Here is a 22,204-nt window from a genome sequence, read left to right as displayed (position 1 = left end):
CTGTCTGTCCTTGAAAGTAAGATGAGTTTCTTACAGACAACAAAAAGATGGGTTTTGTTTCTTAATCCATTCACCTAGTCTGTGTCTTTTAACCAGGGGATTCAGTCCGTTAATATTTAAAGTTATTGTTTTTATGAAATTGGGTGCATATATGTTCCTGGTTATAATATTTCTTTTTTTTTTTTTGGTCTTTTTAGGGTCTCCCTGTAGCCCCAGCTGTCCTGGAACTCACTATGTAGACCAGGCTGGCCTTGAACTCACAGAAATCCGCCTGTCTCTGCCTCCCAAGTGCTGGGATTAAAGGCATGTGCCACCAGCCCGGCTGTTTATTTAGATTAATTTTTATTATTTTAAAATTTATGTATATGTATGTGTGTCTCTGTGTGTATGACATGTGCATGGATGCCTACAGAGGCCAGGGCATTGGATCCTGTGGAGCTAGAGTTCCAGGCAGTAGTGAGCTGCCTGACATGAGTGCTGGGAACAAAACTCAGATCCTCTGGAAGAGTAGCAGGCACTCTTAACTGCTGAGCCATCTCTCCTATCCCTGTTGTTGTTTCTGAGACAGGGTCTCACTATGTAGCCCCAGCTGGCCTTGAACTTCTACATAGATTATGCCGGCCTTGAACTCACAGAGATTCACCTGCCTCTGCCTCCTGGAGTGCTGGCATTTAAATTGATACAAATCAATTTTAGAGTAAGTCTGTCAAGTTTCTTAAAAATTCTAACATGGAGAAAGACAAATATCACGTATTTCCTCTCATTTGTGGATCTTAGATTTTATGAAAATAGAAACTCTAGGGGAAAAAAAGGATGATGGGAGGACAAAGGGGTGATAAGGGGAATGAGAGGGGGAACGTGGGGGAAGTCTCAAAGTACAATATACACCCATTCGAAAATGCTGTTATGAAACCCAAGACCACATCCAATGACTATGTGCACTTCCCCAAAGGCAAGGTGTAAAAAAATTCTAATGTGGAAAATGAATTTGTAGATATTATTCTGGGAAAAATACATCTAAAATATTTATTCACGTTGTTAAAGAGCAAGGAACATTATTTTCTGTGTCTTTTGTTAGAATTTTAGTTTCTACCATTCAGTACTTGTGTAATGTTAGCTAGGTTAATTTCTGTGTGTTACTGAAAGCATGTCCAGTATATTTTGTAGTTGGTTTTACTGGGAGAGAGAAGCTAGTGACTTTAAAAGAAAATTGTTTCATTGGAGTAATTATATGTATATTAAAAGGGTACTCCCCACAAAGTACCCTCGTCCTGGCTTCTGACGGTACAGTTCCTCTCTCTCTCTCTCTCTCTCTCTCTCTCTCTCTCATCCTTTAATGTGTATTTGTTACAGGTTTGTGATATTTAAGTTTTATAAAGTTGAATATTTCCTTTCTCTTTCTGGTTTTCTGAGACTTTACTTTTTAACATTTGTGTATGTGTGTTTGTATGTGTGTGTGTGTGTGTGTGTGTGTGTGTGTGTGTGTTGTACTTGCTCACAGCACTGGTGTGGAGGTCAGAGAAGAGCTTTCAGGAGTTGATTCTCTTTTTCCACCATGTGGACCCTGAGGATCAAACTCAGGTCATCAGGATTGGCAGCAAGCCCCTTTGCCTTGTGTGCCTAGCTTTACTTTTAAAACTTCTGTTTTACGTGTGAGTGTTTGCCTTAGTTCTGTTTTATGTATGTAAGTATACTATGCGCATGCAGTGCTTGAGGAGGCCAGAGGAGAATGTTGGATCCCCTGGAGCTCGAATTGTAGATGGTCGTGATCTGCCATGTGGGTGCTGGGCATTAAACCTGGGTCCTATGGAAGAGCAGCAAGTGCTCTTAACCACTGAGTCATCTCTCCAGCTCCTTGGCTTTTGTAAAAGTCTTAAATATATTTTGAATTTTTATTTTTTCCTCCCCTTCCCTTCCTGTCTCCGTCCCTTCCTCCCTCCCTCTCTTCTTTCCTTTTCATTTTTGAGTTATGATCTTATATATCCCAGGCTGGCCTCAAATTTGCTATGTAGTAGTCCATGATGACTTTGAACTTCTGATCCTCCTGCTTCTGCCTCCTGAATGCTGGGATTACAGGTATGCATCACCAGTTTCTGTGGTGCTAATGATTAAGCTCAGGACTTCTACATGCTAGGCAAGCGCCCTAGCAACTGAGCTATGTCCCCAGCCCCTGTTTTGAAATTTTCAAATTCTTTTTCTTTGTCTGTTGAGAGTAACGGCAGATCTTTGTCACTGTAGATTATTAGAAACACTCAAGTGGAGAATGCACTGCAGCTCTTCCAATATGGGACTGCCCTCTCACTTCTGGGACCACCCTCTTACTTCTGGGACCACCCTCTCACTTCTGGGACCCCCCTCTTACTTCTGGGACCGCCCTCTCACTTCTGGGACCGCCCTCTCACTTCTGGGACCACCCTCTTACTTCTGGGACCACCCTCTTATTCACTTCTGGGGGATCTATACATGGTTAGGGCACATTGTAGTGTATTTAGAATCTCCGCACCTATGTCCATTCATACATTCATATAACTTGACTGGTAGAACAGTAGGCAAACTAATCAGAGTGTGCTAGCTCTGCACTACTCAGGGTAAAGATGGCAGAGAAATCTGTAGCTTTTCTTGACTCTGAGCAGTATGGGGACCTTTTGCATCAAAGAGATGCAGTCAACATTGTGACTTTTCAAAGGCATGGTCCAGATGCAAAAAAAAAAAAAGCGTTTCTTGTCAGGTGTGAAGGTGCACATCTCTAGCCCCAGCACTCAGGAGGCAAAGACAGGCAGACCTCTGTGAGGTCATGGCCAGCCTGGTCTACATAGTGAGTTCTAAGCCAGCTGGGGCTACAGGGAGACCCTGTCTCAAAAAGACCAGAAAAAAGCAAAGCAAAGCATTCCTCGTCCTGAGGCTCCTGCCCTGCTCGGCTTCTCTGTCACTCTGAGGTTCTGCATAGATTGCTCCCTGTGAATCTCAGTATCTCCTGCTGAGGTATCTCTATCTGTCATTTCTTGTCTAGTTTAGTGCCCTTGGTAGACACTGTCCTTCTCTCCCCTTCTGTTAGTCTCCCCTCTTTGAAGTAGGTTGAAGCCCCTGGCCTTACAGCCTTGTGCAACTTGACCCTGGAAGGTGACTGGTTCTAGTCATTCTTGCTTACCTCTCTGCAGTCACTGTACTCTCTGGCATGCTTGTTCCTGAAGTTTGTGGCAAGCCCTGGTGGCCAGAAAACATGAATGAGATCCAACATTGGCCCTGGGAGGTAAGCCTCCGGACAGAGAATGAGCACGTGTGTGGAGGTTCCCTCATTGATTTCAGCTGGGTGGTGTCTGCTGCTCACTGCATCCAAGGGTGAGTGTGGCCCATGTATCCCAGGTCTGAAGACCCAGAGCTATAATGGCCCCAGCCCAGCTTCCTTAGTACGTATGTGAAACAATGCAGAAGGAGGATAGAGAAGAGTGGGAAGAGGCATCCGGTACAGGGAGGGTCATAGTCAGGATCTCATAGACTCTAGAGACTAAACTGAGGTAGAACCTCTAAGCAACAGAGGCTAGGCACAGGAAAACCCAGATACCACCACTCCTGAACCCTCAGAGAATATTCATGGGCACTGACACCCATATCCTTTGAATCAATGTGACTTAAATCAATATCCCTTGAATCAACGTGACACCCATATCCCTTGAATCAATAAGAGGGCTGGATTAGGCCAGATGGGGTGGACATAGCAAGTCAAGCAGGACTTCTGAGAAGGGAGAGAGAGGGTCCTGTGAGGAGGTAGGTACATAGTTGTGTGGGAAGCTGCTGTCTACCAAATGGGGTTCTCTGTTTCCTGTAGCTCCAAAGAATACTCAGTGATGCTTGGCACCACCAAGCTACAGCCCAAGAGCTCCACTGGGGCCCTGATGATTCCTGTGACTGACATCATTGTGCACCCCAATTACTGGGGCGGGACTTTCATCAGAAATGATGTCGCCCTTCTCCGTCTTCAAACTCCTGTTACTTTCAGCAAGTACGTGAAGCCCATCTGTCTCCCAGAGCCCGGCTTCAACTTGAAGATTGGGACTCAGTGCTGGGTGACTGGCTGGAGCCAGGCTAAACAGCGCTCCTTGGGTGAGTGGGATGGGGTAGGGTACCCATTTGGGCCTTTCTTGCCCCATCCCCTGTCGTGTCCCTCAGGAGGCTATGGCTGTGGTGTTTGGCCCCTAGGTTTGGAGTGTTAGACATTCCTCATGTGGTGATTACATGTTGTCACAGTTTAAGCAGGCATCTCAGTCAGGCTTGTTACTGCCTGGGTTGGGGTCAGGGAGTGATCAGTTTGCTCCTCCCTTCCTATCTCCTTCACTTGCCACAATGAAGCAGTTGCCACACACTGAGCCCTTGGCCTTAGAAATGCATGTCTGCCTGAAAGGAAGTCACAGGGGTAGAGGGTGGGACACAGGCTGATTCAGAAAGTGACAAAGAAGCCAGGTGTGATGGTGAACACCTGTAATTCTAGGACTAGAGAGGTGAAGACAGGAGGATCAGGAGTTCAAGGCCAGCCTAGGCTATATAAGCTCAAGGCCAGCCTGGGTTATAGGAGACTCTGTTTCAAAAATAAAACAAAACATGGCAAAGATCTTATCAGGAGATCTTGGGATCAAGCCCAGGGGATCTGAGCTGAGCTCTGGGCAGACAGAGGACCTGATATGCCTAAAGAAGTAGCAGATGTCAGTGATGGCTGAGGAACAGCCTCTGCTAAGTTCAGTGTGGAGAGAAAAAGCACGTGTGTGGTTGGGATCCCAAGTCGTAAGTGGCTGCACTGGAACTTGGTGGCCTTCTGGGCTCAGCAGTAAAATCTTCCTAAAGGATCCTAAATCAAAGCCTTATATGGGGAGGGGCTTGCCATGTTGGGTCCTTACTACAAAGGAAAGATCATTTGAAGGTCTGGGAGCACAGGCGTGACAGGAGGGAGCTCCTGGAGTGACCTGGAGGGTAGGAAAGGCAGAGCCCAGAATCCCTGCTCATCCCTTAGTCTCCTCCACAGCCAACTGGACGCTGACCCCAGAGCTGCAGGAGGCTGAGGTGTTCATCATGGACAATAAAAGGTGTGACCAGATTTACCACAAGAAGTCCCTCTATCCTCGAATTGTGCCCCTTGTCCGGGAGAACATGATCTGTGCCACGAATTATGGAGAGAACTTGTGCTATGTGAGTTTCTGAGGGATTCTGGCAACTCTCCTTCTGGGGGTGAGTCCTAGGTGGAAGCCTGGTCCTTGGGACAGGGTTGACTTGGCCTCTCTCTTTATCATCACTAGGCTCTGATCTCACCATCCTTCCCCTGTGACTGATAGTGGCTGCAGTTTGGAGGTGTTGTCTCCAACTGAGAAGCCAAAGGGGCCACAGTTAGTGAGATCCTTGAGAAGTCACTCTTCCAAGTGGAACTGAGAGGGTGGGCAATGCAGGGCTCCTAGTCCCAGCAGAGCCTTCATTGTTCCTTTGTCTTTGCCCAGGGGGACTCTGGTGGTCCACTGTCTTGTGAAGTTGAAGGCAGATGGATTCTGGCTGGGGTGTTGTCATGGGAGAAAGCCTGCATCAAACCATGGAATCCAGGCGTGTACACTCGCCTCACCAAGTATTCCAGATGGATCAAGAAGCAAGTGAACCATGGGGCATTGTCAGGGCCCTGCAGCTCCTACTGGCTCCTATTCCTGACCTGGCTGCTGCAACTCCCAGTGGGCCAGTGACTTCTCCACCCTTTCCTCTTCTTGCTTTGCCTCTACTCAATGGTACCAGATGAATGATCGAGCAAGGGCCTGTGTCCATATTCCACAGAGTCAAGGTGGTTATGGAGTGGTCCCTGGAGAACCTGGGTCCTGCTTTGGTCCTTTGCAGGGAGGGGTGTGGTGGATGACTAATGAGATCTTGGGTGACCAGGAGAAGGGGAGTGTGACTTGGAAGTGTTCTGGAATCTAAGACCAGCATGACAGGGATTAAATTTGTGCAAATATGAGTTGATTCTTTTTTTCCCATTCTCTAGGGGTGGCTCTGGGGGCTGGGATGGGTGGGAGGGAAGCTCCTTGTGTTAGTTACTTTTCTGTTGCTGTGATAAATCACCATGACCAAGGCAATTTAGAGAAGGGAGATTATTTTTTTGTCATTTAGAGACAGGGTCTCCCTGTAGCCCCAGCTGGCCTGGGACTTACTGTGCAGACCAGGATGGCCTTGAATTCAGAGATCCACCTGCCTCTACCTCCCAAGTGCTTGGACTAAAGACGTGGGCTATCACGCCCTGCCGAGAAGGGGGATTTTATTTGGCTTATGGTTCCAGAGGGGTACGAGTCCACCGTGGTGGAAGGCATGGCAGGAGGCAGCCAAAACAAAAAGCTGAGAGCTCACTTCTCCATGTACACACAGGAAGCAGAGAGAGCGAAACTGGAAATGGGGAAAGACTGTGAACTCTCAAATTCTGCCCCCAGGACACACTTCTTCCAGCAGGCCACACTTCCTAAAGATTCCATGACCCACCCCCAACAGCACTGCCAACTAACAAAGTATTCAAAGACTGAGACTGGAGGGACACTTCTCATTCATACCACCACAATCCCCTGGAGTTGGTTTCACCAGGAGTCTCTCTGTGGTTTTTAATGTTTCTAGTACTGGGACAGAGGAATAGGGGGCTGGGCCTGTGGCTTCAGTTTCTACATCTGTAAAGTCCCATTTGAACAGGGAGCCATTGAAATATGCCATGGAGGCTGACAGTAGGAATGATCCAGAGACAGTACTCCAAACTCAGCTTGCTTTTCTGTGTCTCTTCTTTAAATTGATCATGAAAGTATTATGCACTCATTTTAGAAAGATAAAAAACACAGTAAAGCCTAATATTTGCTCAGTTTGAGCATTTCATGTGCATTTGAGTTGAAGCCCTTTTTTTGGAACAAAGTTTGAGCTGTAGCTGATTGGTTCATGCTTGTCAATTGTGTTCTTCAAATCATTTCAACAATGCCAGGCATGGTGGTGCACGCCTTTAATCCTAGCACTCAGGAGGCAAAGGCATGGAGGAGGAGGGGTGTCTCTGTGAAATTGAGGCCAGCCTGGTCTACATAGTGAATTTTAGACCAGCTGGGGCTACAGGGAGACCCGGTTTAAAAAAAAAAAAGACCCAAACCCAAACCAAATCAATTCAACCCCTCATGTGCTTTATGTCTACATAATCTGTTGATTTCTGAGAGGTTTATCACAGGAAGTAAAGATTGTCCATTTCTTCTTGGATGCTTTGTATGCTTTGGAGAACAATCTACAATAGCCATACTTTTGGTTTTGAATGAATTTATTAAGTATGTAGCAAGCAGAAAATAAGATAGTTTGATAGATAGATAGCAAAATATCAAGGGGGCTGGAGAGATGACTCAGAGGTTAAGAGCCTTTACTGCTCTTGCGGAGGATCAGAGTTTAATTCCCGGCACCCACATGGCAGCACACAATCCTGTGTCACTCCAGTTCCTGAGGTTCTGACACCCTCTTCTGACCTCTGCAGGCACTTGCACACATGTGGTGCACTTAGACACTCAGGAACACACACATAAAATAGATATTTTTTGAAAAGAAATTGACTGTGGGGCTGAAGAGATAGCTCAGCAGTTAAGAGCACTGACTGTTCTTGCAGAGGACGTGGGTTTGATTTCTAGCACCCACATGGTGGCTAACAACCATCCATACCTCCAATTCCAGGGGATCCAGCACCCTCTTCTGACCTCCACAGGCATTGCACAACATGGGTGCACCTATCTACATGCAAGTAATGCACTCATACATGTAAAATAAAAATTATAAATAAAATATATATAAAAAAATTGACTGATAGCCCCTTTAAGGCAGCCAGCTGAAGATCCCTACGGAGAGTCGCAGTCAGAGCAGTGTGCTCCCTCAGGTGATGCTTCCAAGTAAAAGAACAAATAGCAACAGATAGAGATAGCATCATTACATCCATGCTCACAAAATGTAGCAAAAACTGACTGGGGGAGTTGAGGCAGTCAGCTGAGTTCTTGATTGAGTTTTCTCTCTCTCCATGGATGAGCTTCCCACAGTTGGGTGTCTTGTTTTCTTTCCTAACACAGCAGTTTTACATCATGGGATTAAACAGGAGTAACCTGGGTTGGAAATGATCACTTTCCAGCTGTTCTCAAAGAGCACCATGTTTTTACTCTTGGGCCTTTTGCTATTCTCTTCCTTCCCTGCCACAGAATGAAGGGGCCAGCCCATCCCACACAAGGGGCCTTGGAGGATGCTTTGAGACAAACATGCTTAAGTCTGAAGTGCAGGTGGAGGCAGCCCTGCTTCCAGAACCAGCTTCTCCACAAGCTCAAACAACCTATCAATTTATCAATATAATGAACATTATATGGTTTTTCCACTTTTTTGGGACAGGGTCTTGCTGTGTAGCCCTGCCTGGCCTGAAACTTGTACGTAGGCCAAGCTGGCCTTGAACTTGTAGTGATGCTCCTGGCTCCAAAGTGCTGGGAGACAGACATGAGCCATCACCCCCATCTGAGTTCTTACTATTCTTGATTTGTATGTTTCAAAGCCATGTTGGTAGGAGTGCAAGGCTCATTCATGCCTGCTGTTCCACCATAGTGGGCCACACACTGACCATGTAAAAATATGCATTTTGTCCTATTTAATAGTTTTTTTTCAGATACAGTTTATTTTTATTATTTTTAACATTTTTGTGTACATGTGTGTACGTGCACATTTGTGTGTGAATGGCGGTATATGTGTGCCATACCACATGTGTAGAGGTCAGAGAATAACCCCAGAACAACCTTGTGCTGGATAGCGTCAGGTTTCAACTTGCCACACCTGGGAAGAGGGAACGTTAGTTGGTGCATTACCTCTATCAGATTGGCCTGTGGACATGTCTGTGAGGCATTTCCTTGATTGTTGAGTGAAGTGAAGTTGCTGGTGCCATCCCTGGGCAGGTGGGCCTGGGCTGTATAAGAAAGGTAACTGAGCAAGCCAGTAAGCAGCTATAAGATGCAATAAGCCTTTTCCTTCCAAGGTGGCTTTGGGTGGAGTGTCTTATCACAGCAATAGGACAGTCCTCAATTCTACCTCATTTGAGACAAGGTCTCTCGGTTTAAAAAAAATAATTTATTAGTGTGTGGGTGTGTATTGTGATGTATATGTGTGGGTACGCGTGCTATGGTGTGGGTGTCGAAGTCAGAGGACAACTTTGTGGAGTCCATTCTCTCTGCTTTTATGTGGGTTCGAGGAACTGAACTCAGGTCACCAGGCTTGCACGACTTCTTCTGGGCACGTCAGGCTAGCTGTCCCATGAGCTTCCAGAGATAACAGACATGAGCACTACTAGCTTTATGTGGGTTCTGGGGATTTGAACTCAGGTCCTCAGAGCTTGCATAGCAAGTAGTTTACCCACTGAACCATCTCCCCAGCCTCTCAAAGGTCCAAATTTAATAGAGTCCATTCTCATTCTGGACATTCTTCTAATTAACTATCATTTTATTTTATTTTTTAATTTATTACTAATTCATTGTGATTGAACCCAGGGCCCTCACATATGCTAGGCAAGTAATCTACCACTTAACTAAATCTCTAGCCCTCTTTTTACTTTTTGAGACAGGATCTCATTAAGTTGCCTAGGCCGGCCTTGAACTTACTCTAGAGTTCAGACTGGCCTGGAACTCATGTTTTTCTCCTGCCTCAGCCTCTCTAGGAACTGGGATTACAGGTCTGCATCACCAGGTTTGACTTAATTTTTTATTTTGTACATGTTTCCTGTAGGCTTTCCTTGGATTTAGTTTGTACTTTTTGTATATGATTTGAGTATTTAATTTATTTTTACCCTTTGTTATTCAATAATAAATTCTTTTAACATTATGAATTTTTCTTAGGCATACTCAGTGTCTTTAAAATGCAGTACTCTAATTATTAATACTTGCTAAATAGTTTAACATGTCTCTTTCTTCAAAATAATTTAACATAGACTATCTCATAATTTCATTTCCTATTTATTTTTTGGTATAGTGAATGAATTCAGCTACAGCTTCAAAACCCAACAAAGTTTATTTTTTTAAATTGAAAATAATTTGGTTTGTTTCATTTACTCTTGTTCATTATTAAATCCTTGCTTCATTGTATCATGGTAAAAGATGTAGTTCAGGTTCACTGAGCATTTAGAAAACGTGGAGGTTGTGGTTTTCTTAGTCTAGTGTGCAGATGACCGTGGCTATTCCGTCCTAGAATGACAGGGAACTGGAAGAGACTGCCACTGCAAATGAGGGTTTTCAATGTCTCATGAACCGCTTTTCTGCACGCTGGTTGATTTTATTTCATTGCTGCACAGAATCTTATGTTACGGGACATATAACACACTGCAATTTACATTTTTAAAATACAAGGTAATCTTTTTCTTTAAAAACTTCTGAATCACTTTTGTTGCTTGTTAGTTTACTTTTTGAGATACAGCTTCATGCATGTCAGGCTGACTTTGAACTTTCTGCATAGTTGAGCATGCCCTTGAACTGATCCTCCTGCCTCCTCCTCCCTTGAACAGGTGCAGTCCACTATACCTGGTTGCCGAATTATTTTTATCAGATAGCATTGTCATTTCTGTTTATTTTTATTTTATGTGTATGAGTGTATTGCATGTATATTAAGCCCACCCATGTCATGCAATGACAGCAGAGGTCAGAAGAGGGCGTCGGATCCCCTGGAACTGGAGTTATGAATGGTTGTTAGCTGCCATGTGGGTAGTGGGAATTGAATCCGGGTCCTCTGCAAGAGCAACCATTGCTCTCAATGACTGAGCTATCACTCCAGCCCTGTCATTTATACTTTTATTGATTGATTTTTTGTGTGTGTATTTCATACAGAACATCCCAAACAATTTTATGCATCTTTATACCTGCCTCCCAAATGGCACCCTCCCATAGCCTCCCCCCACCATTGGAGCCCGCATACTTTTCAAAGATTTTATTTATTTTTATGTGTATGAGAGTTTTTCTTGTGTATATATAAGTGCACCACATACATGTCTGGTATAGGCAGAGACCAGAAGAAGGCGTAGGATTTCCTGGAACAGGAGTTAAGGATGGATGTTAGCTGCCATACGGGTGCTGGGAACTGAACCTGAGTCCTCTGCAACAGCAGTCAGTGCTCATAACCCTGAGCCTTCTCTCTAGCCTCGCCATTTCTATTTTTACATATATATAACATATTTTTGCCCATCTTTTTACTTTTACTCCCTCATTTGCCTTTGTTTTAGGTATGTCTCTAATAAGTAGAATGTGAGCGATTATTTTTTCTACCCAATATAAAAATCTGTCTTTTAAAAGTAGAATTTTGGAACTGAACTGGGTGTGGTGGTGCACACTTCTAAACCCAGCACTTGGAAGGCAGAGGCAGAGGCAGGCAGATTTCTGTGAGATCAAGGCCAGCTTGGTCTCCATAGCGAGATCCAGGCCAGTTGTGGCTACAGGGAGGTCTTGTTTCAAAAAAGAAAAGAAAAGAAAAAAGAAAAGAAAAGAAAAGGTAGAATTTTAGGGCTGGAGCGATGGCTCAGCAGTCAAGAGCACTGGCTGCTCTTACAGAGGACCCAGGTTCACTTCCCAACACCTACATGGGGACTAACAATCATCCATCACTCCAGTTCCAGGGGAATCTGATGCTCTCTTCTGCCTCCATGGGTATTTCACGATACAGGTGCACTTACATATGCGTAGGCAGTACACTCATACACATATAATAAAAATGATAAATAAAATTTAAAAAATTAAAGTAGAATTTTATAGGCTGGAGAAATGACTCAGTGGTTAAGAGCACTCATTTCTCTTGTAGAGGCCCTGGGTTTGGTTCCCAGCACCCACATGGCAGGGGATCCAATGCCCTCTGGCCTCCATGGACACTGCAGGAACATGGCACACTTACATACATGCAGGTAAAACACTCATACACTTAAAACAAATAAGTTAAAAAATTAAAGTATAATTTTATACATTTGGATTAATTCTGATAACAAATGTGCTTAATTGTTATTTGGTTATCTTTGTTTTATTGATCAGTCGTCCCCTGCCCTCCCTGAAGAGAAATTTATGAAAGAAAGCATTATTTTCCACAGAGACAATTAGGTTGGTAAGGTTTTTCTTCTTGGATGTTCTCTACCCACCTTGTCTCTGTTTTCTGTGTCTTTCTATCACGTTGAGGTCATCTGGTTGTAGGCATTGCCAGTTCCTTAATTTTGTACCACACATTCCTAAAACATTGTCTGGCTTGTTTCAAACATCACCCAGCAGGTGCTCTTCTGTGTGTGACTTCATTCCCTCAGTATGTTTGTTCATGGGACTGTCGAGGAGCTATGCGCAGCCCGGCCACAGACCGTCCATTTTCAGTGCCAGTGAGCAATCTCCCATCTATACTCTGAAGCAGCAGCTGGACAGGTTCCAGTGAGGCACCCCCAAAGCCCGCTATGAAGAGTCTTGTGCAATCTTCCTTGCCACTTCGATTGTTTCTAGGAGCTAAGGTTGGGTTGTGGCATCCATACATCTACTGCCCTACTAGATAGTTTCAATTTTTTCCAACATTCATGCCAGTTCATCTCCCTCAACATCATGTGAAAAACGCTGTCATATCATGCCCTTAACAACACTGGCAACGGGCTATAGCAGCAGTGAGAGACCCTCATGGGCCATGTGAAGTGCACAGATCCTTAGAGAAGAAAGTACTTCGGTGAAGGGGTGCAGAGGTGTCCCAAGATGTCATTCATTCTGCTGATTGATAAAGACTGAAGCCTGCAAGCCACTTTGTGTGAAGAAGCCATCTAACTAGCCCACACCCACCCACCCGGCCTCCCTCTACTCAGGAGCCGCTCTTTTTGAAAACACAGTCCAAGGGAAAAAGGAAATCTTGGTTGCACAGCAATCATACACTATAGGAATTGGTCATGCCTCAGTTTCTATACCTCTAGGGGCTCATCACTAGGGGTGTTTCATAGGCCAGCCATAGACACTGTCACAAACCACATATCTAGTGCTAACAGGAGCCAGACAAATGACGAGGTCACGGGCTAGGTATGGGGGCACCATCAAGGCCCCCATGGGCATCAGGTACACTGCTAAGTGCTGGGCTCAAGGAACATTGCCATGGGCCAGGCACAGTCACAGGCCCAGGGAGGTTCCTGTTAACCTCACTTCATGGACTTCATGGTTGTGGCAGGCCCTCAAGGGGCTTCAGCAGACATAAGCCCCCAACTTGGGGGTAGAGAACCGTGAGTTCTAGAATCCTTGCACCATGGAGATGCCTGTCAACTCTGCCCTCTTGTTATAATATAAGGAACAGTAAAAGGGCTGGACATCTCCTTGCCATGGAGTGTGGATCAGTGGATCCTCAGGGTCTTCTTCCATCCCCACTTGCTTCTGCCAGACTTGGGACTCAGCCCTTTATGGAAGGTAGGGCATGGGCAGAAGCAGGAGGGCTGTGACTGCCTGGTGTCTACATCAGTTGTCTTCATGGCTGCAGAGCCTCCATCTGTCAACACTAAGATGGGTACATCCTCAGTAGACTGATAGAATGGGTGTGGGCTGTGACCTTACAGAGACCCACATGACCCATTACAGTGTGCGGCCAGCTCCAATTTCCATGGTGACCACAAACACATGAAGGAACAAAAATGGGGAACAAACTGACATCTATGGTATAGATGAATGTGTCTTGGAGGTTCAGGACTTGTGACACAAACTGAGGTGAGAGTGCCCATTCATTCTACCAAGCCCTGGTGAGACGGCTTACACCTCAACGCTGTGTAGTGGGGCCACTCTTTCAGACAGGGAACCCAGACCCAGAGAGTTTCAGAGGCTTATGAGTGGTGGAACCAGAATTCAAAACCAGTTTTCAATAGATTCTTTGGGATTGAAAAGTTTGGGTGGTAGAGGCTAACCAGGCTACCATCCTCACCAGTTACCACAGGTGGTTTCTGTGGTAGCAGCCCTACTTCAAGTCACTTGTTAGTCAGATATTTTGTGCTTGATCTGGGGTGGTGACTGAGTGGGAAATGTATCCTCCAACTCAGGTACTATCTTTTTCCATCACTGTGTGACACTCTCTCTCCTGGATAAGTGCCTCATTGAATGAGTGAGTGACTGAATAAATGGGTGGTCTTCAACCCTGAACTTCACTGTATACCTCTCAAGTGTTAGTGATGTTTTGGGATGATTTAGGATATGTGTGGCCACAGGTGCGAGTGCAGTCATTGAATGTTGTGCCTCTGGTGAGGGGAATGCATGTTGGTTATGGCCTTATAGGAATGGAGTCCATAAAGCCAATATATATCTTCTGGTGGCCATGTCTGAATGTGGAAAAGAATATAAGGATCCTGTTTGTAAGTGATGGTTCTTAGCTTCTGGAATGAACCACTGACTGCATATGGAATGGTAACAAGATTGATCTGCAACATATTGCACCTACAAATAATCCATCATGTCCCCACCCCCACCCTGTTTGCCTTCTGTGCTTAGTACCAGGTGCAAGTACCTGGTGCTGGCATCTCCAGAGCAGAATCCTTAAAGTCCTTTATAAGGTTTAGTGGAAGGAGGATGGAGTCAGTGTGGTCTTGGACACAAGATCTGAAGAGAGCTGCTTTTCAGATCTTGAGATCTGAAGAGACCCAAAGATCCTCAGAGGGTGGGGAACATTGAAGGGAGGGTCATCCTCACTGCCTGTGGAGATGTTGGAGCTCCTTTTTTTTTTTTTTTTTTTGCATAATCTGGCTTTCTAGGGCCACAGCTTTATGAGAAAGGAAAGGGCCAGCTTCTTATGGCCTCTCCTGCCTACCAGCAAGGAACAGTCTTGATTGGGACAAACTAATCAGAATGGAAGGCATCTGTGAGCTCACCATGGTATATGAGGGGGTCCAGAAAAGTGGCTCCCTTTGGGAGATGAGAAAATAGGACAGGCAGTGGGACGATATGTGGACAGGAACCTCAGCAAGAAAGTAAGACTGCACCCTGTGGAGATTGGGAGTTCGTGGAGTGCATGTGGATCCCTGTAGAAGGTCACTAGTTGAAAGTAGGCCGCAAGCCTATGGCAAGGGAACTGGCCATTTGCACCTGATAGTGGCTCTGGGCCTCGTCGTATGAATGAGCTCAAACATGGATGATTTGTGTATTAGTTTTGTGCTGCTACAAGGAAATCCCTGAGACAGGCTACAAAGGAAGAAAAGAGGTATATTTAGCTCACAGTTTTCAAAATTCAAAGTCTAAGATCTGTCATATGGGGTAGAGGTGGACGGTGAGAGAGAACCTTCAAATAAAAGCAGCAAGTGCCTGTCCTAGGAATGAGTACTCAGGTCTAAAATGAGGAAGCAGAGAGGATAGGTGGGGTCCCACAGTCTCTTTTGAGAACACGTCCTCAGTGACCTAAAGACCTCTGCTAGACCTCACCCCTTAGTGTGTGTATGCACATGTGAGAGCCCTCAGCTATGTGGGCACATATAGAGGCCAGAGGCTGACATCAGGATGTCTTTCTCAATCATATCTCCACCTTCGTTTTGAGACAAGGTCTTTCACTGGACTTGGAGTTCTTTGCTTCATTTAGACTGGCCATCCTGAGAACTCCCAGAATCTTCCTGTCTTTCTCTGTCCTCCAGCAGTTGGGGTACAGATGTCTGCTGCCATGTCTGGCTAGGAATCCAAACTCAGGTCCTCATGTTTGTACAATGTTGGCTCTCTCCCCAGACCTAGACCCCACATCTTAAAGGTCTCTAGCACCTTCCTACATCACTCCCTGAGTGCCCAGCCTTTACATATGGACCTTTGGAGGGGTACTCAAATTACACCCACACCATAGTGATTTCAACAAGGTGGGGCCTAGTTGATGTTTCTGCTAAGATGTACAATTCACCATAGATATCCATTGTTCCTCAGCCACCACCCACCACCCACTCCCCTAGACCAGTGCCTTGGCTGCTTACTGAGTCCTGATACAGATCCACACTGCATGGTGTACTGCCAAGGACAGACTCTGTGTCACGACAGCTTGTGCTAGTGCAGTATGTCCAGCTCCACCCGTATGAAGAGATCTATGATCACACGTGACAGCTTACTGAACAGCTCAGACTGGCAGCAGGCTATAAATAAATCTTTTTATTTTTCCTTAATCTCATTCTCTAACCCTCACTTATAGAATATTTCTCCCTTTCTTTTCCTTTGTGATATTCAGTTATTTAAATTTTTTATTTTATCTGTGTAAGTAGTTTTCCTGCACTTAAGTGCTCCCATATTATGTAATACCAAAGGAGGCCAGAAGAGGGCATCAGATCTCCTGGAACTGGAGTTAACTGATGGTTGTTAACTGGCATGTGGGTACTGGGAACCAAACACTGGTCCTCTGCAAGAGCAGCCAGTGCTCTTAACTGCTGAGCCATCTCTCCAGCCCCCAGTTATAAGTTTTTAAATTCTCATGAAGAATATTAAATACTAGTCCAGGCTGGTCTCATTAAAAGAAAAAAATTCTCAGTCTCACTTGTGGTGGTGCACACCTGTAATCCCAGCACTCAGGAGGTGGAAGCAGGAAAAGCAGTTCAACATTATCCTCAGTTACTTGGGCTGGCCATTCTGAGCTACATGAGACCCTGTCTTAAAATTAACAAATAAAGGGCTGGAGAGATGGCTCAGCGGTTAAGAACACTGGTTGTTCTTGCAGGAGACCCAGGGTTGAATCCCAGCACCCATATGGCAGCTAACAACTGTCCGTAACTCCAGTCCCAGGGGATCCGACAGCCTCTTCTGACCTCTGTGGGCATTGTACAACACGGGTGCACTTGCCTACATGCAGGCAATACACACATACACATAAAATAATAAATGAAAAAAATTTTAGATTAACAAATAAAAATAAAGGAAGAAGAAAAACAGAAATAAATAAAATCTCAATCTTTTCTTCAATTCAGTTTAGTGCAATCTCCTGTCCTTACATCCCTGATCTTGAGGCCAGTGAGAGGCAAGAAAGACAGAAACAAGCCTCTGTCTCCAGGGTGTGATCCACAGCTGCAGTTGTACAACACAACATCACTGTCCATGTACTTTTGGATACACTTAACAGGAGTCTTGTCCCCTGTGTAAACTATGGGCAAAAATTAGTCCTGGGATGATGGCTTATAACGAGCCTCAGACAGTTTGTCTGGTCCGTATTGTTTGGGGGCTTTCTTTATTAGTGTGGACCACCTGCTACCACTAGGTCTGTGGATGCCAGTTTTGAGGTGTAGGATCAGCTCCTTACCACTTAATGGAGGTGGCAGCGACTGCTTGGGACACAGCTGAAGAAATGTTTTGACAGTCTGCTGTCATCAGTGGAGTGAAGGCTGCCCTTTATAGCCCTCTCTTTGCCTCTTTCCTCAGAGCCCTGGTTCTGGACCTGTGGTCAAACCAATGTCTTCTGCAAGGTGATAAAGGGGAAGGTGGTGGAGGTAGGCAAGTGGCCATGGCAGGTGAGCATCCTGTTCCTGGGAATGTATGTCTGCAGTGGTTCCCTCATCCACCGCCAGTGGATCCTCACAGCTGCACACTGCTTACAAAGGTCAGTTTGGGTGGGGCTTGCCTTGGTCCAGGAGATTTGCTTTCATGCCTGGGAAACCTTGGTGAATCTGGGGATCTGGGAGTAGAGGGCCTGGCCCTGGATGGCTCAGTGCTCAGAACTCATGGATGGTCTCATGGATGGTAATGTTTCTCTTATCTGGGCCTGCAGATCCAAGAACCCCAGTCAGTACTCTGTGAAGGTGGGCGTTGAATACCTCCCAGACAACAGCTCTGAGCTCCTGCTCACTGGCATCACCATTCATGAGAACTTCAAGAATCACATGTCTGAGGACATTGCCCTCCTGAAGCTCAAGGACCCTGTCTCCTGGTCCCCCCTCGTCCAGCCCATCTGCCTCCCCAGCAACAATTTCAAGCTAACTATTGGCACCATGTGCTGGGTCATCGGGTGGGGACATGAAAAATCTAAAGGTGAGTGCAGGAGAGTAATGGTCCCAAGACACATGTCTCTGCGGTTACTCATTTCTTTACATACTCAGTCATTTGCAAGCATTTCCTGAGCACTTTCATATTCCTAATGCATATTCCATATGCACAGTATTCTAGTATAAGAATAGCATATTCTAATATAGTAGGGGCTGGAGAGATGGATCAGTGGTTAAGAGCACTGACTGCTCTTGCAGAGGCCCTGGGTTTGATTCCCAGCACCCACATGGCAGCTATGAACCGTCCTTAACTCCAGTTCCAGGGGAATCTAAAGCCCTCTTCTGACCTCCGTGGCATTGCATGACACGAGTGCACTCACATATATATATATACAATAAAAAGAATAAATAAAATATATTTAAAAAGAGACAGACAAGTGACCTGTATGGACCTCAGTCTCCAAAGTTAAGTAAAAATTTTCTATTGTATTATTTAATTTCAAGTGTATGAGTGTTTTGCCTGCATGTCTGTAAGTGTACCCTTGTCATGCAATGTCTGAGGAGATCAGAAGAGGATTTTGGATCCCTCTGGAAGTTAATCACCATATGGGTCCTGGGAACCAAAGAGCAGTCAGTACTCTTAATTGCTGGGCCATTTTTCCAACCCTTATTTTTATTATTGATTGATTGGTTGATTGATTGATTGATATTGATTGATTGATTGATTGTGTGTGTGTGTGTGTGTGTATGTAAGTGCATGGGCCACAGTGTACACATGGAGGTCAACCTGTGGGAGTCTGTTCTCTCCTTCTGCCATGTAGGTCCCAGGGATCCAATTCAGGTCATCAGGCTTGATGTACCTGTTGCAGTGCCAAGTCCTTGGTCTGCAGCATGATAGGAAATTCATCTCTGGCTATATATAGGGGTCTGTATCTGCAGTTGTCTTGAAGACCATGACCTTAATAGGTCCTGAAACATTGAGGTAGCCTCTCTGGTCAGTATATAACCATAATTTCCAGAGATCTGGCCCTGTTGGTGTTTCTGCGGGGGGTCCTACCTAGGGTCATTTGTGGGGCCTGCCTTTTAGCAGGTATCACATCTAGGCCCTAGGGTCTGACCACTTTGCCCAGGACCAATGCATACTCTCACAGAACCTGTATTATTGCGGAAATATTGAGGAAGCATGGCTTCCACTCCAAGTCCTTTGGAAGACTTTTGTTTAGCTTCCTTAATGAGTAGGGACCTTTAATGCAGGCTGTGAGCTGCAACCTTTATAAATCAATGTCTCAAGAAATGGCCCTGCTTCTCAATTTACAAGCACGGATGACTCTGAACTGGAAATAGGTCCAAAAGTTGAGATTGATGACTAGATCTTTCTGTCTGTAGGGACCTCCAACACCTCCTACAGTCTCCAGGGCTTGGCTGTCAGGATTGTGAGCACTGAAATCTGCAATCACCGGTACCAATTCCTCCTGTTGAAGGACCAGAAGAAGTTTATTGGGAACGACATGCTGTGCACAAGCTCAGAATGGGGCCTGGACACTTGTCAGGTATGGCATGTGTAGTTAGGGCAGGGAAAAGGCTTTAGGGGCTCATGTTTTCCTTTTCACGTGGCCTTGGGAGACTCAGTAAAAAAATCTCACTCCTCTGAGTTTCCATTTCCTAGTATGTAAAAGAGGGGTGAAATGCTCTTTGTCCCTGTCACATAGATCAGAGGCTGTATCTTTCTTTGTCTTTTTGATTGTTGTTTAATTTTTTGAGACAGAGTCTCACTCTATGGTCCAGGCTGGCCTTGAACTCACTATGTAGCCTAAGCTTGCCTCAAGTCACAGCAATCTTCCTATGGTGGGATTACAGGTGCAAACCACCAATGCCTGACTTTTTCCTTTCTTTGTAATAGTGATTGCCGACTTGGCTTCCAAAGTGATTTCTTTTTTTAAAATTTTTAATGTTTATGAGTGTTTTGTCTGAATGTAAGTGCACCAGTGTATAGAATGCCCACAGAGGTCAGAAGAAGGCATCAGATCCCTTGGAACTACAGTAAATTGTTAGTCTGCATGTGGGTGCTGCCAACTGAGCCCTGGTCCTCTGCAAGAGCATTCAGTGCTCTTAATCCATGAGCAGTCTCTCCAGCTCCCCAAAGTGATTTCTTTTAAAAAATTAATTAATTAATTATTTTTATTTTATATGTATGAGTGTATTGCCTGCATATGTGTAAGTGTATCCACGTCATACAATGCCCTCGGAGGTCAGAAGAAGGTGCCAGATCCCTTGGAATTGAAGTTATGGACAGTTGTTAGCCACTATGAGGGTCCCAAAGTGATTTCTTAGTCTATATTCTTTTTTTTTTTCTTTTTGGTCTTTTTGAGACGGTCTCCTTGTAGCCCCAGCTGGCCTGGATTCGCTATGGAGACCAGGCTGGCCTTGAACTCACAGAGATCCACCTGCCTCTGCCTCCGGAGTGTTGGGATTAAAGGCATGCGGCACTACACCCAGCCCTTAATCTATATTCTTAGAGCAGTATTTGAGAGTCTCATTGTTCCATAACTTGCCAGCTTTTGGTACTGCCAAACTATAACATGTTTTCTATTATGATGGATGAGAAATAAGTGCCCCATGTCGTTGCAACATGCATATTCCCAGTTACCAGTGCCCTGTGCATCTTTCCTATTTATTCACCTTCTTGATTCTTCTTTAATTGCTGAGTCAGGTAAGCTGTATATTTTTCTGTTTGTCTTTTTCTTTTTAGTATTTTTTATATTTTGGATACTGTATTAGTCAGGGTTCTCCAAAGAAACAGAAGCAGTAGAATGAATATGTATAGAGATTTATCAGCTTAGCTCACAGGATAGAGTCCGAGTAGTCCAACAATGGCTGCACCATACTGGAGAGGCTGAGAATCTGTAGTCCCTCAGTCCACAAGGCTGGATGTCTCAGTAGTCCCAATCCGGTGCTGAAGGTCTGACAAATTCCAAAATATCAGCTAGTCTTCAGTCTACAGCAGCAAGATGAACTCACCAGAGAGAGAGAAGGCAAGCCCCCAAAAGCCCCGTGTTCTCCTCTGCCTTGGTCTTTTATATCGGCTGCCATCAGAAGGTAACGCCCACATTTAGGGTGTGTCTTCCGGCTTTAGATGATCCAATCAAGAAGATCTCTTTCATTTCAGTTAATCTCGGATCCAATCAAGTTGACACCCAGGATTAGCCATCACAGATGCTGAGTTTATTACATTTTGAGTCTTCTGCCAGTTTTCCATTTATCTTTTTTATGTTGTCCTTTGCTAAACAATATCTAGTTTTTATCTTGGTGAAACATGTCATGTTTTCTTTTTGGTTTATGCATTTTGTGACTTATTTAAGAAATCCTGGCCAGGTATGGTGGTGTATAGTCCCAGTTCTTTGGAGGTTGAGGCAGGAGGATCACAAGTTCAAGACCAACCTGCGCTATGTAGGGAAGTGAAAGAAAAAATAAAACCATAAAGAAGCAAAAACAAAAGTCCTTCTTTTCCTTGATGTACATAAAGACATTCCATATTTTCTTCCTAAAAGTTTAGAACTTTTGGGTTCCACATTTTGAACCCATGTGGCATTCATTTTGTGAATGATGAAAACTAGGAATCAATTTTCATTTATTTCCTCATGTGGATTAACCATTATTCTAGTGTCAATTATAAAAAAGCCATTTCCTGCACTGAATGTACCACCTCAGAAATAGACCAATTTTTTTCTTAAAAAATAAAATAAAATTATCAGGGCTAGAGAGATTACCCAGCAGCTAGAGCACTGGCTGCTCTTGCAGAGGACCCAGGTTTGGTTCCTAGCACCCACATGGCAGTTAACAATTGTGTATAACTCCAGCTTAGGGGATCCAACACCTCCTTCTGGCTTCCATGGGCATTCTATGCATAGGTGCACTTACATACATGTAGGTGAAACACTCATACACATAAAAATTATTTATGTATTTATTTACTTATTTATGCAGGGTGTGTGTGCATGCCACAGTGTATGGCTGTGGCAGTCAGAGATAACTTGAATGAGTCAGTTCTCTCCTTCCACCCTGTGGGTCCCAAGAAGTGAACTCAAGTTGTCAGGCTGAGCCATCTTGCACTTCTTTCTGGAGCTGGACGCCTAGACAGTTTATCTTTGGTCTTCCTTCTAATAGAAGTATTTGTGATTATAAAGTTTCTTCTAAATATCGCCTCAGTTTGTGCTATAAATTTTGATAGGTAACATTTTATTGTTATCCAGTTTTAAATATTTTATATTA

At 44.7% G+C, this 22,204-nt stretch overlaps 2 protein-coding genes across 2 annotated transcripts in view; both read left to right on the top strand.

Annotated features, from left to right (window-relative positions):
- Nucleotides 1-5,771, top strand: part of Prss45p — a 17,561-nt gene extending 11,790 nt beyond the window's left edge. The window contains 4 exon segments of the mRNA XM_008830880.2: nt 3,192-3,339; nt 3,827-4,101; nt 5,015-5,178; nt 5,481-5,771. Coding sequence (XP_008829102.2) covers nt 3,192-3,339; nt 3,827-4,101; nt 5,015-5,178; nt 5,481-5,771 — 878 coding nt within the window.
- Nucleotides 5,772-13,345: 7,574 nt separating this feature from the next.
- Prss46p overlaps nt 13,346-22,204 on the top strand; it is a 15,741-nt gene continuing 6,882 nt past the window's right edge. Inside the window, exons 1-4 of the mRNA XM_008830874.1 lie at nt 13,346-13,430; nt 17,376-17,553; nt 17,722-17,981; nt 19,322-19,485. Of these exons, the coding sequence (XP_008829096.1) occupies nt 13,346-13,430; nt 17,376-17,553; nt 17,722-17,981; nt 19,322-19,485 (687 nt within the window). The remainder of the gene's footprint in view (nt 13,431-17,375; nt 17,554-17,721; nt 17,982-19,321; nt 19,486-22,204) is intronic.

Source organism: Nannospalax galili, unplaced genomic scaffold, assembly GCF_000622305.1.
Source record: "Nannospalax galili isolate Female #2095 unplaced genomic scaffold, S.galili_v1.0 scaffold1050, whole genome shotgun sequence".
In the NCBI taxonomy this organism is placed as follows: domain Eukaryota; kingdom Metazoa; phylum Chordata; class Mammalia; order Rodentia; family Spalacidae; genus Nannospalax; species Nannospalax galili.
This window is presented reverse-complemented; position numbering and strand designations above follow the sequence as displayed.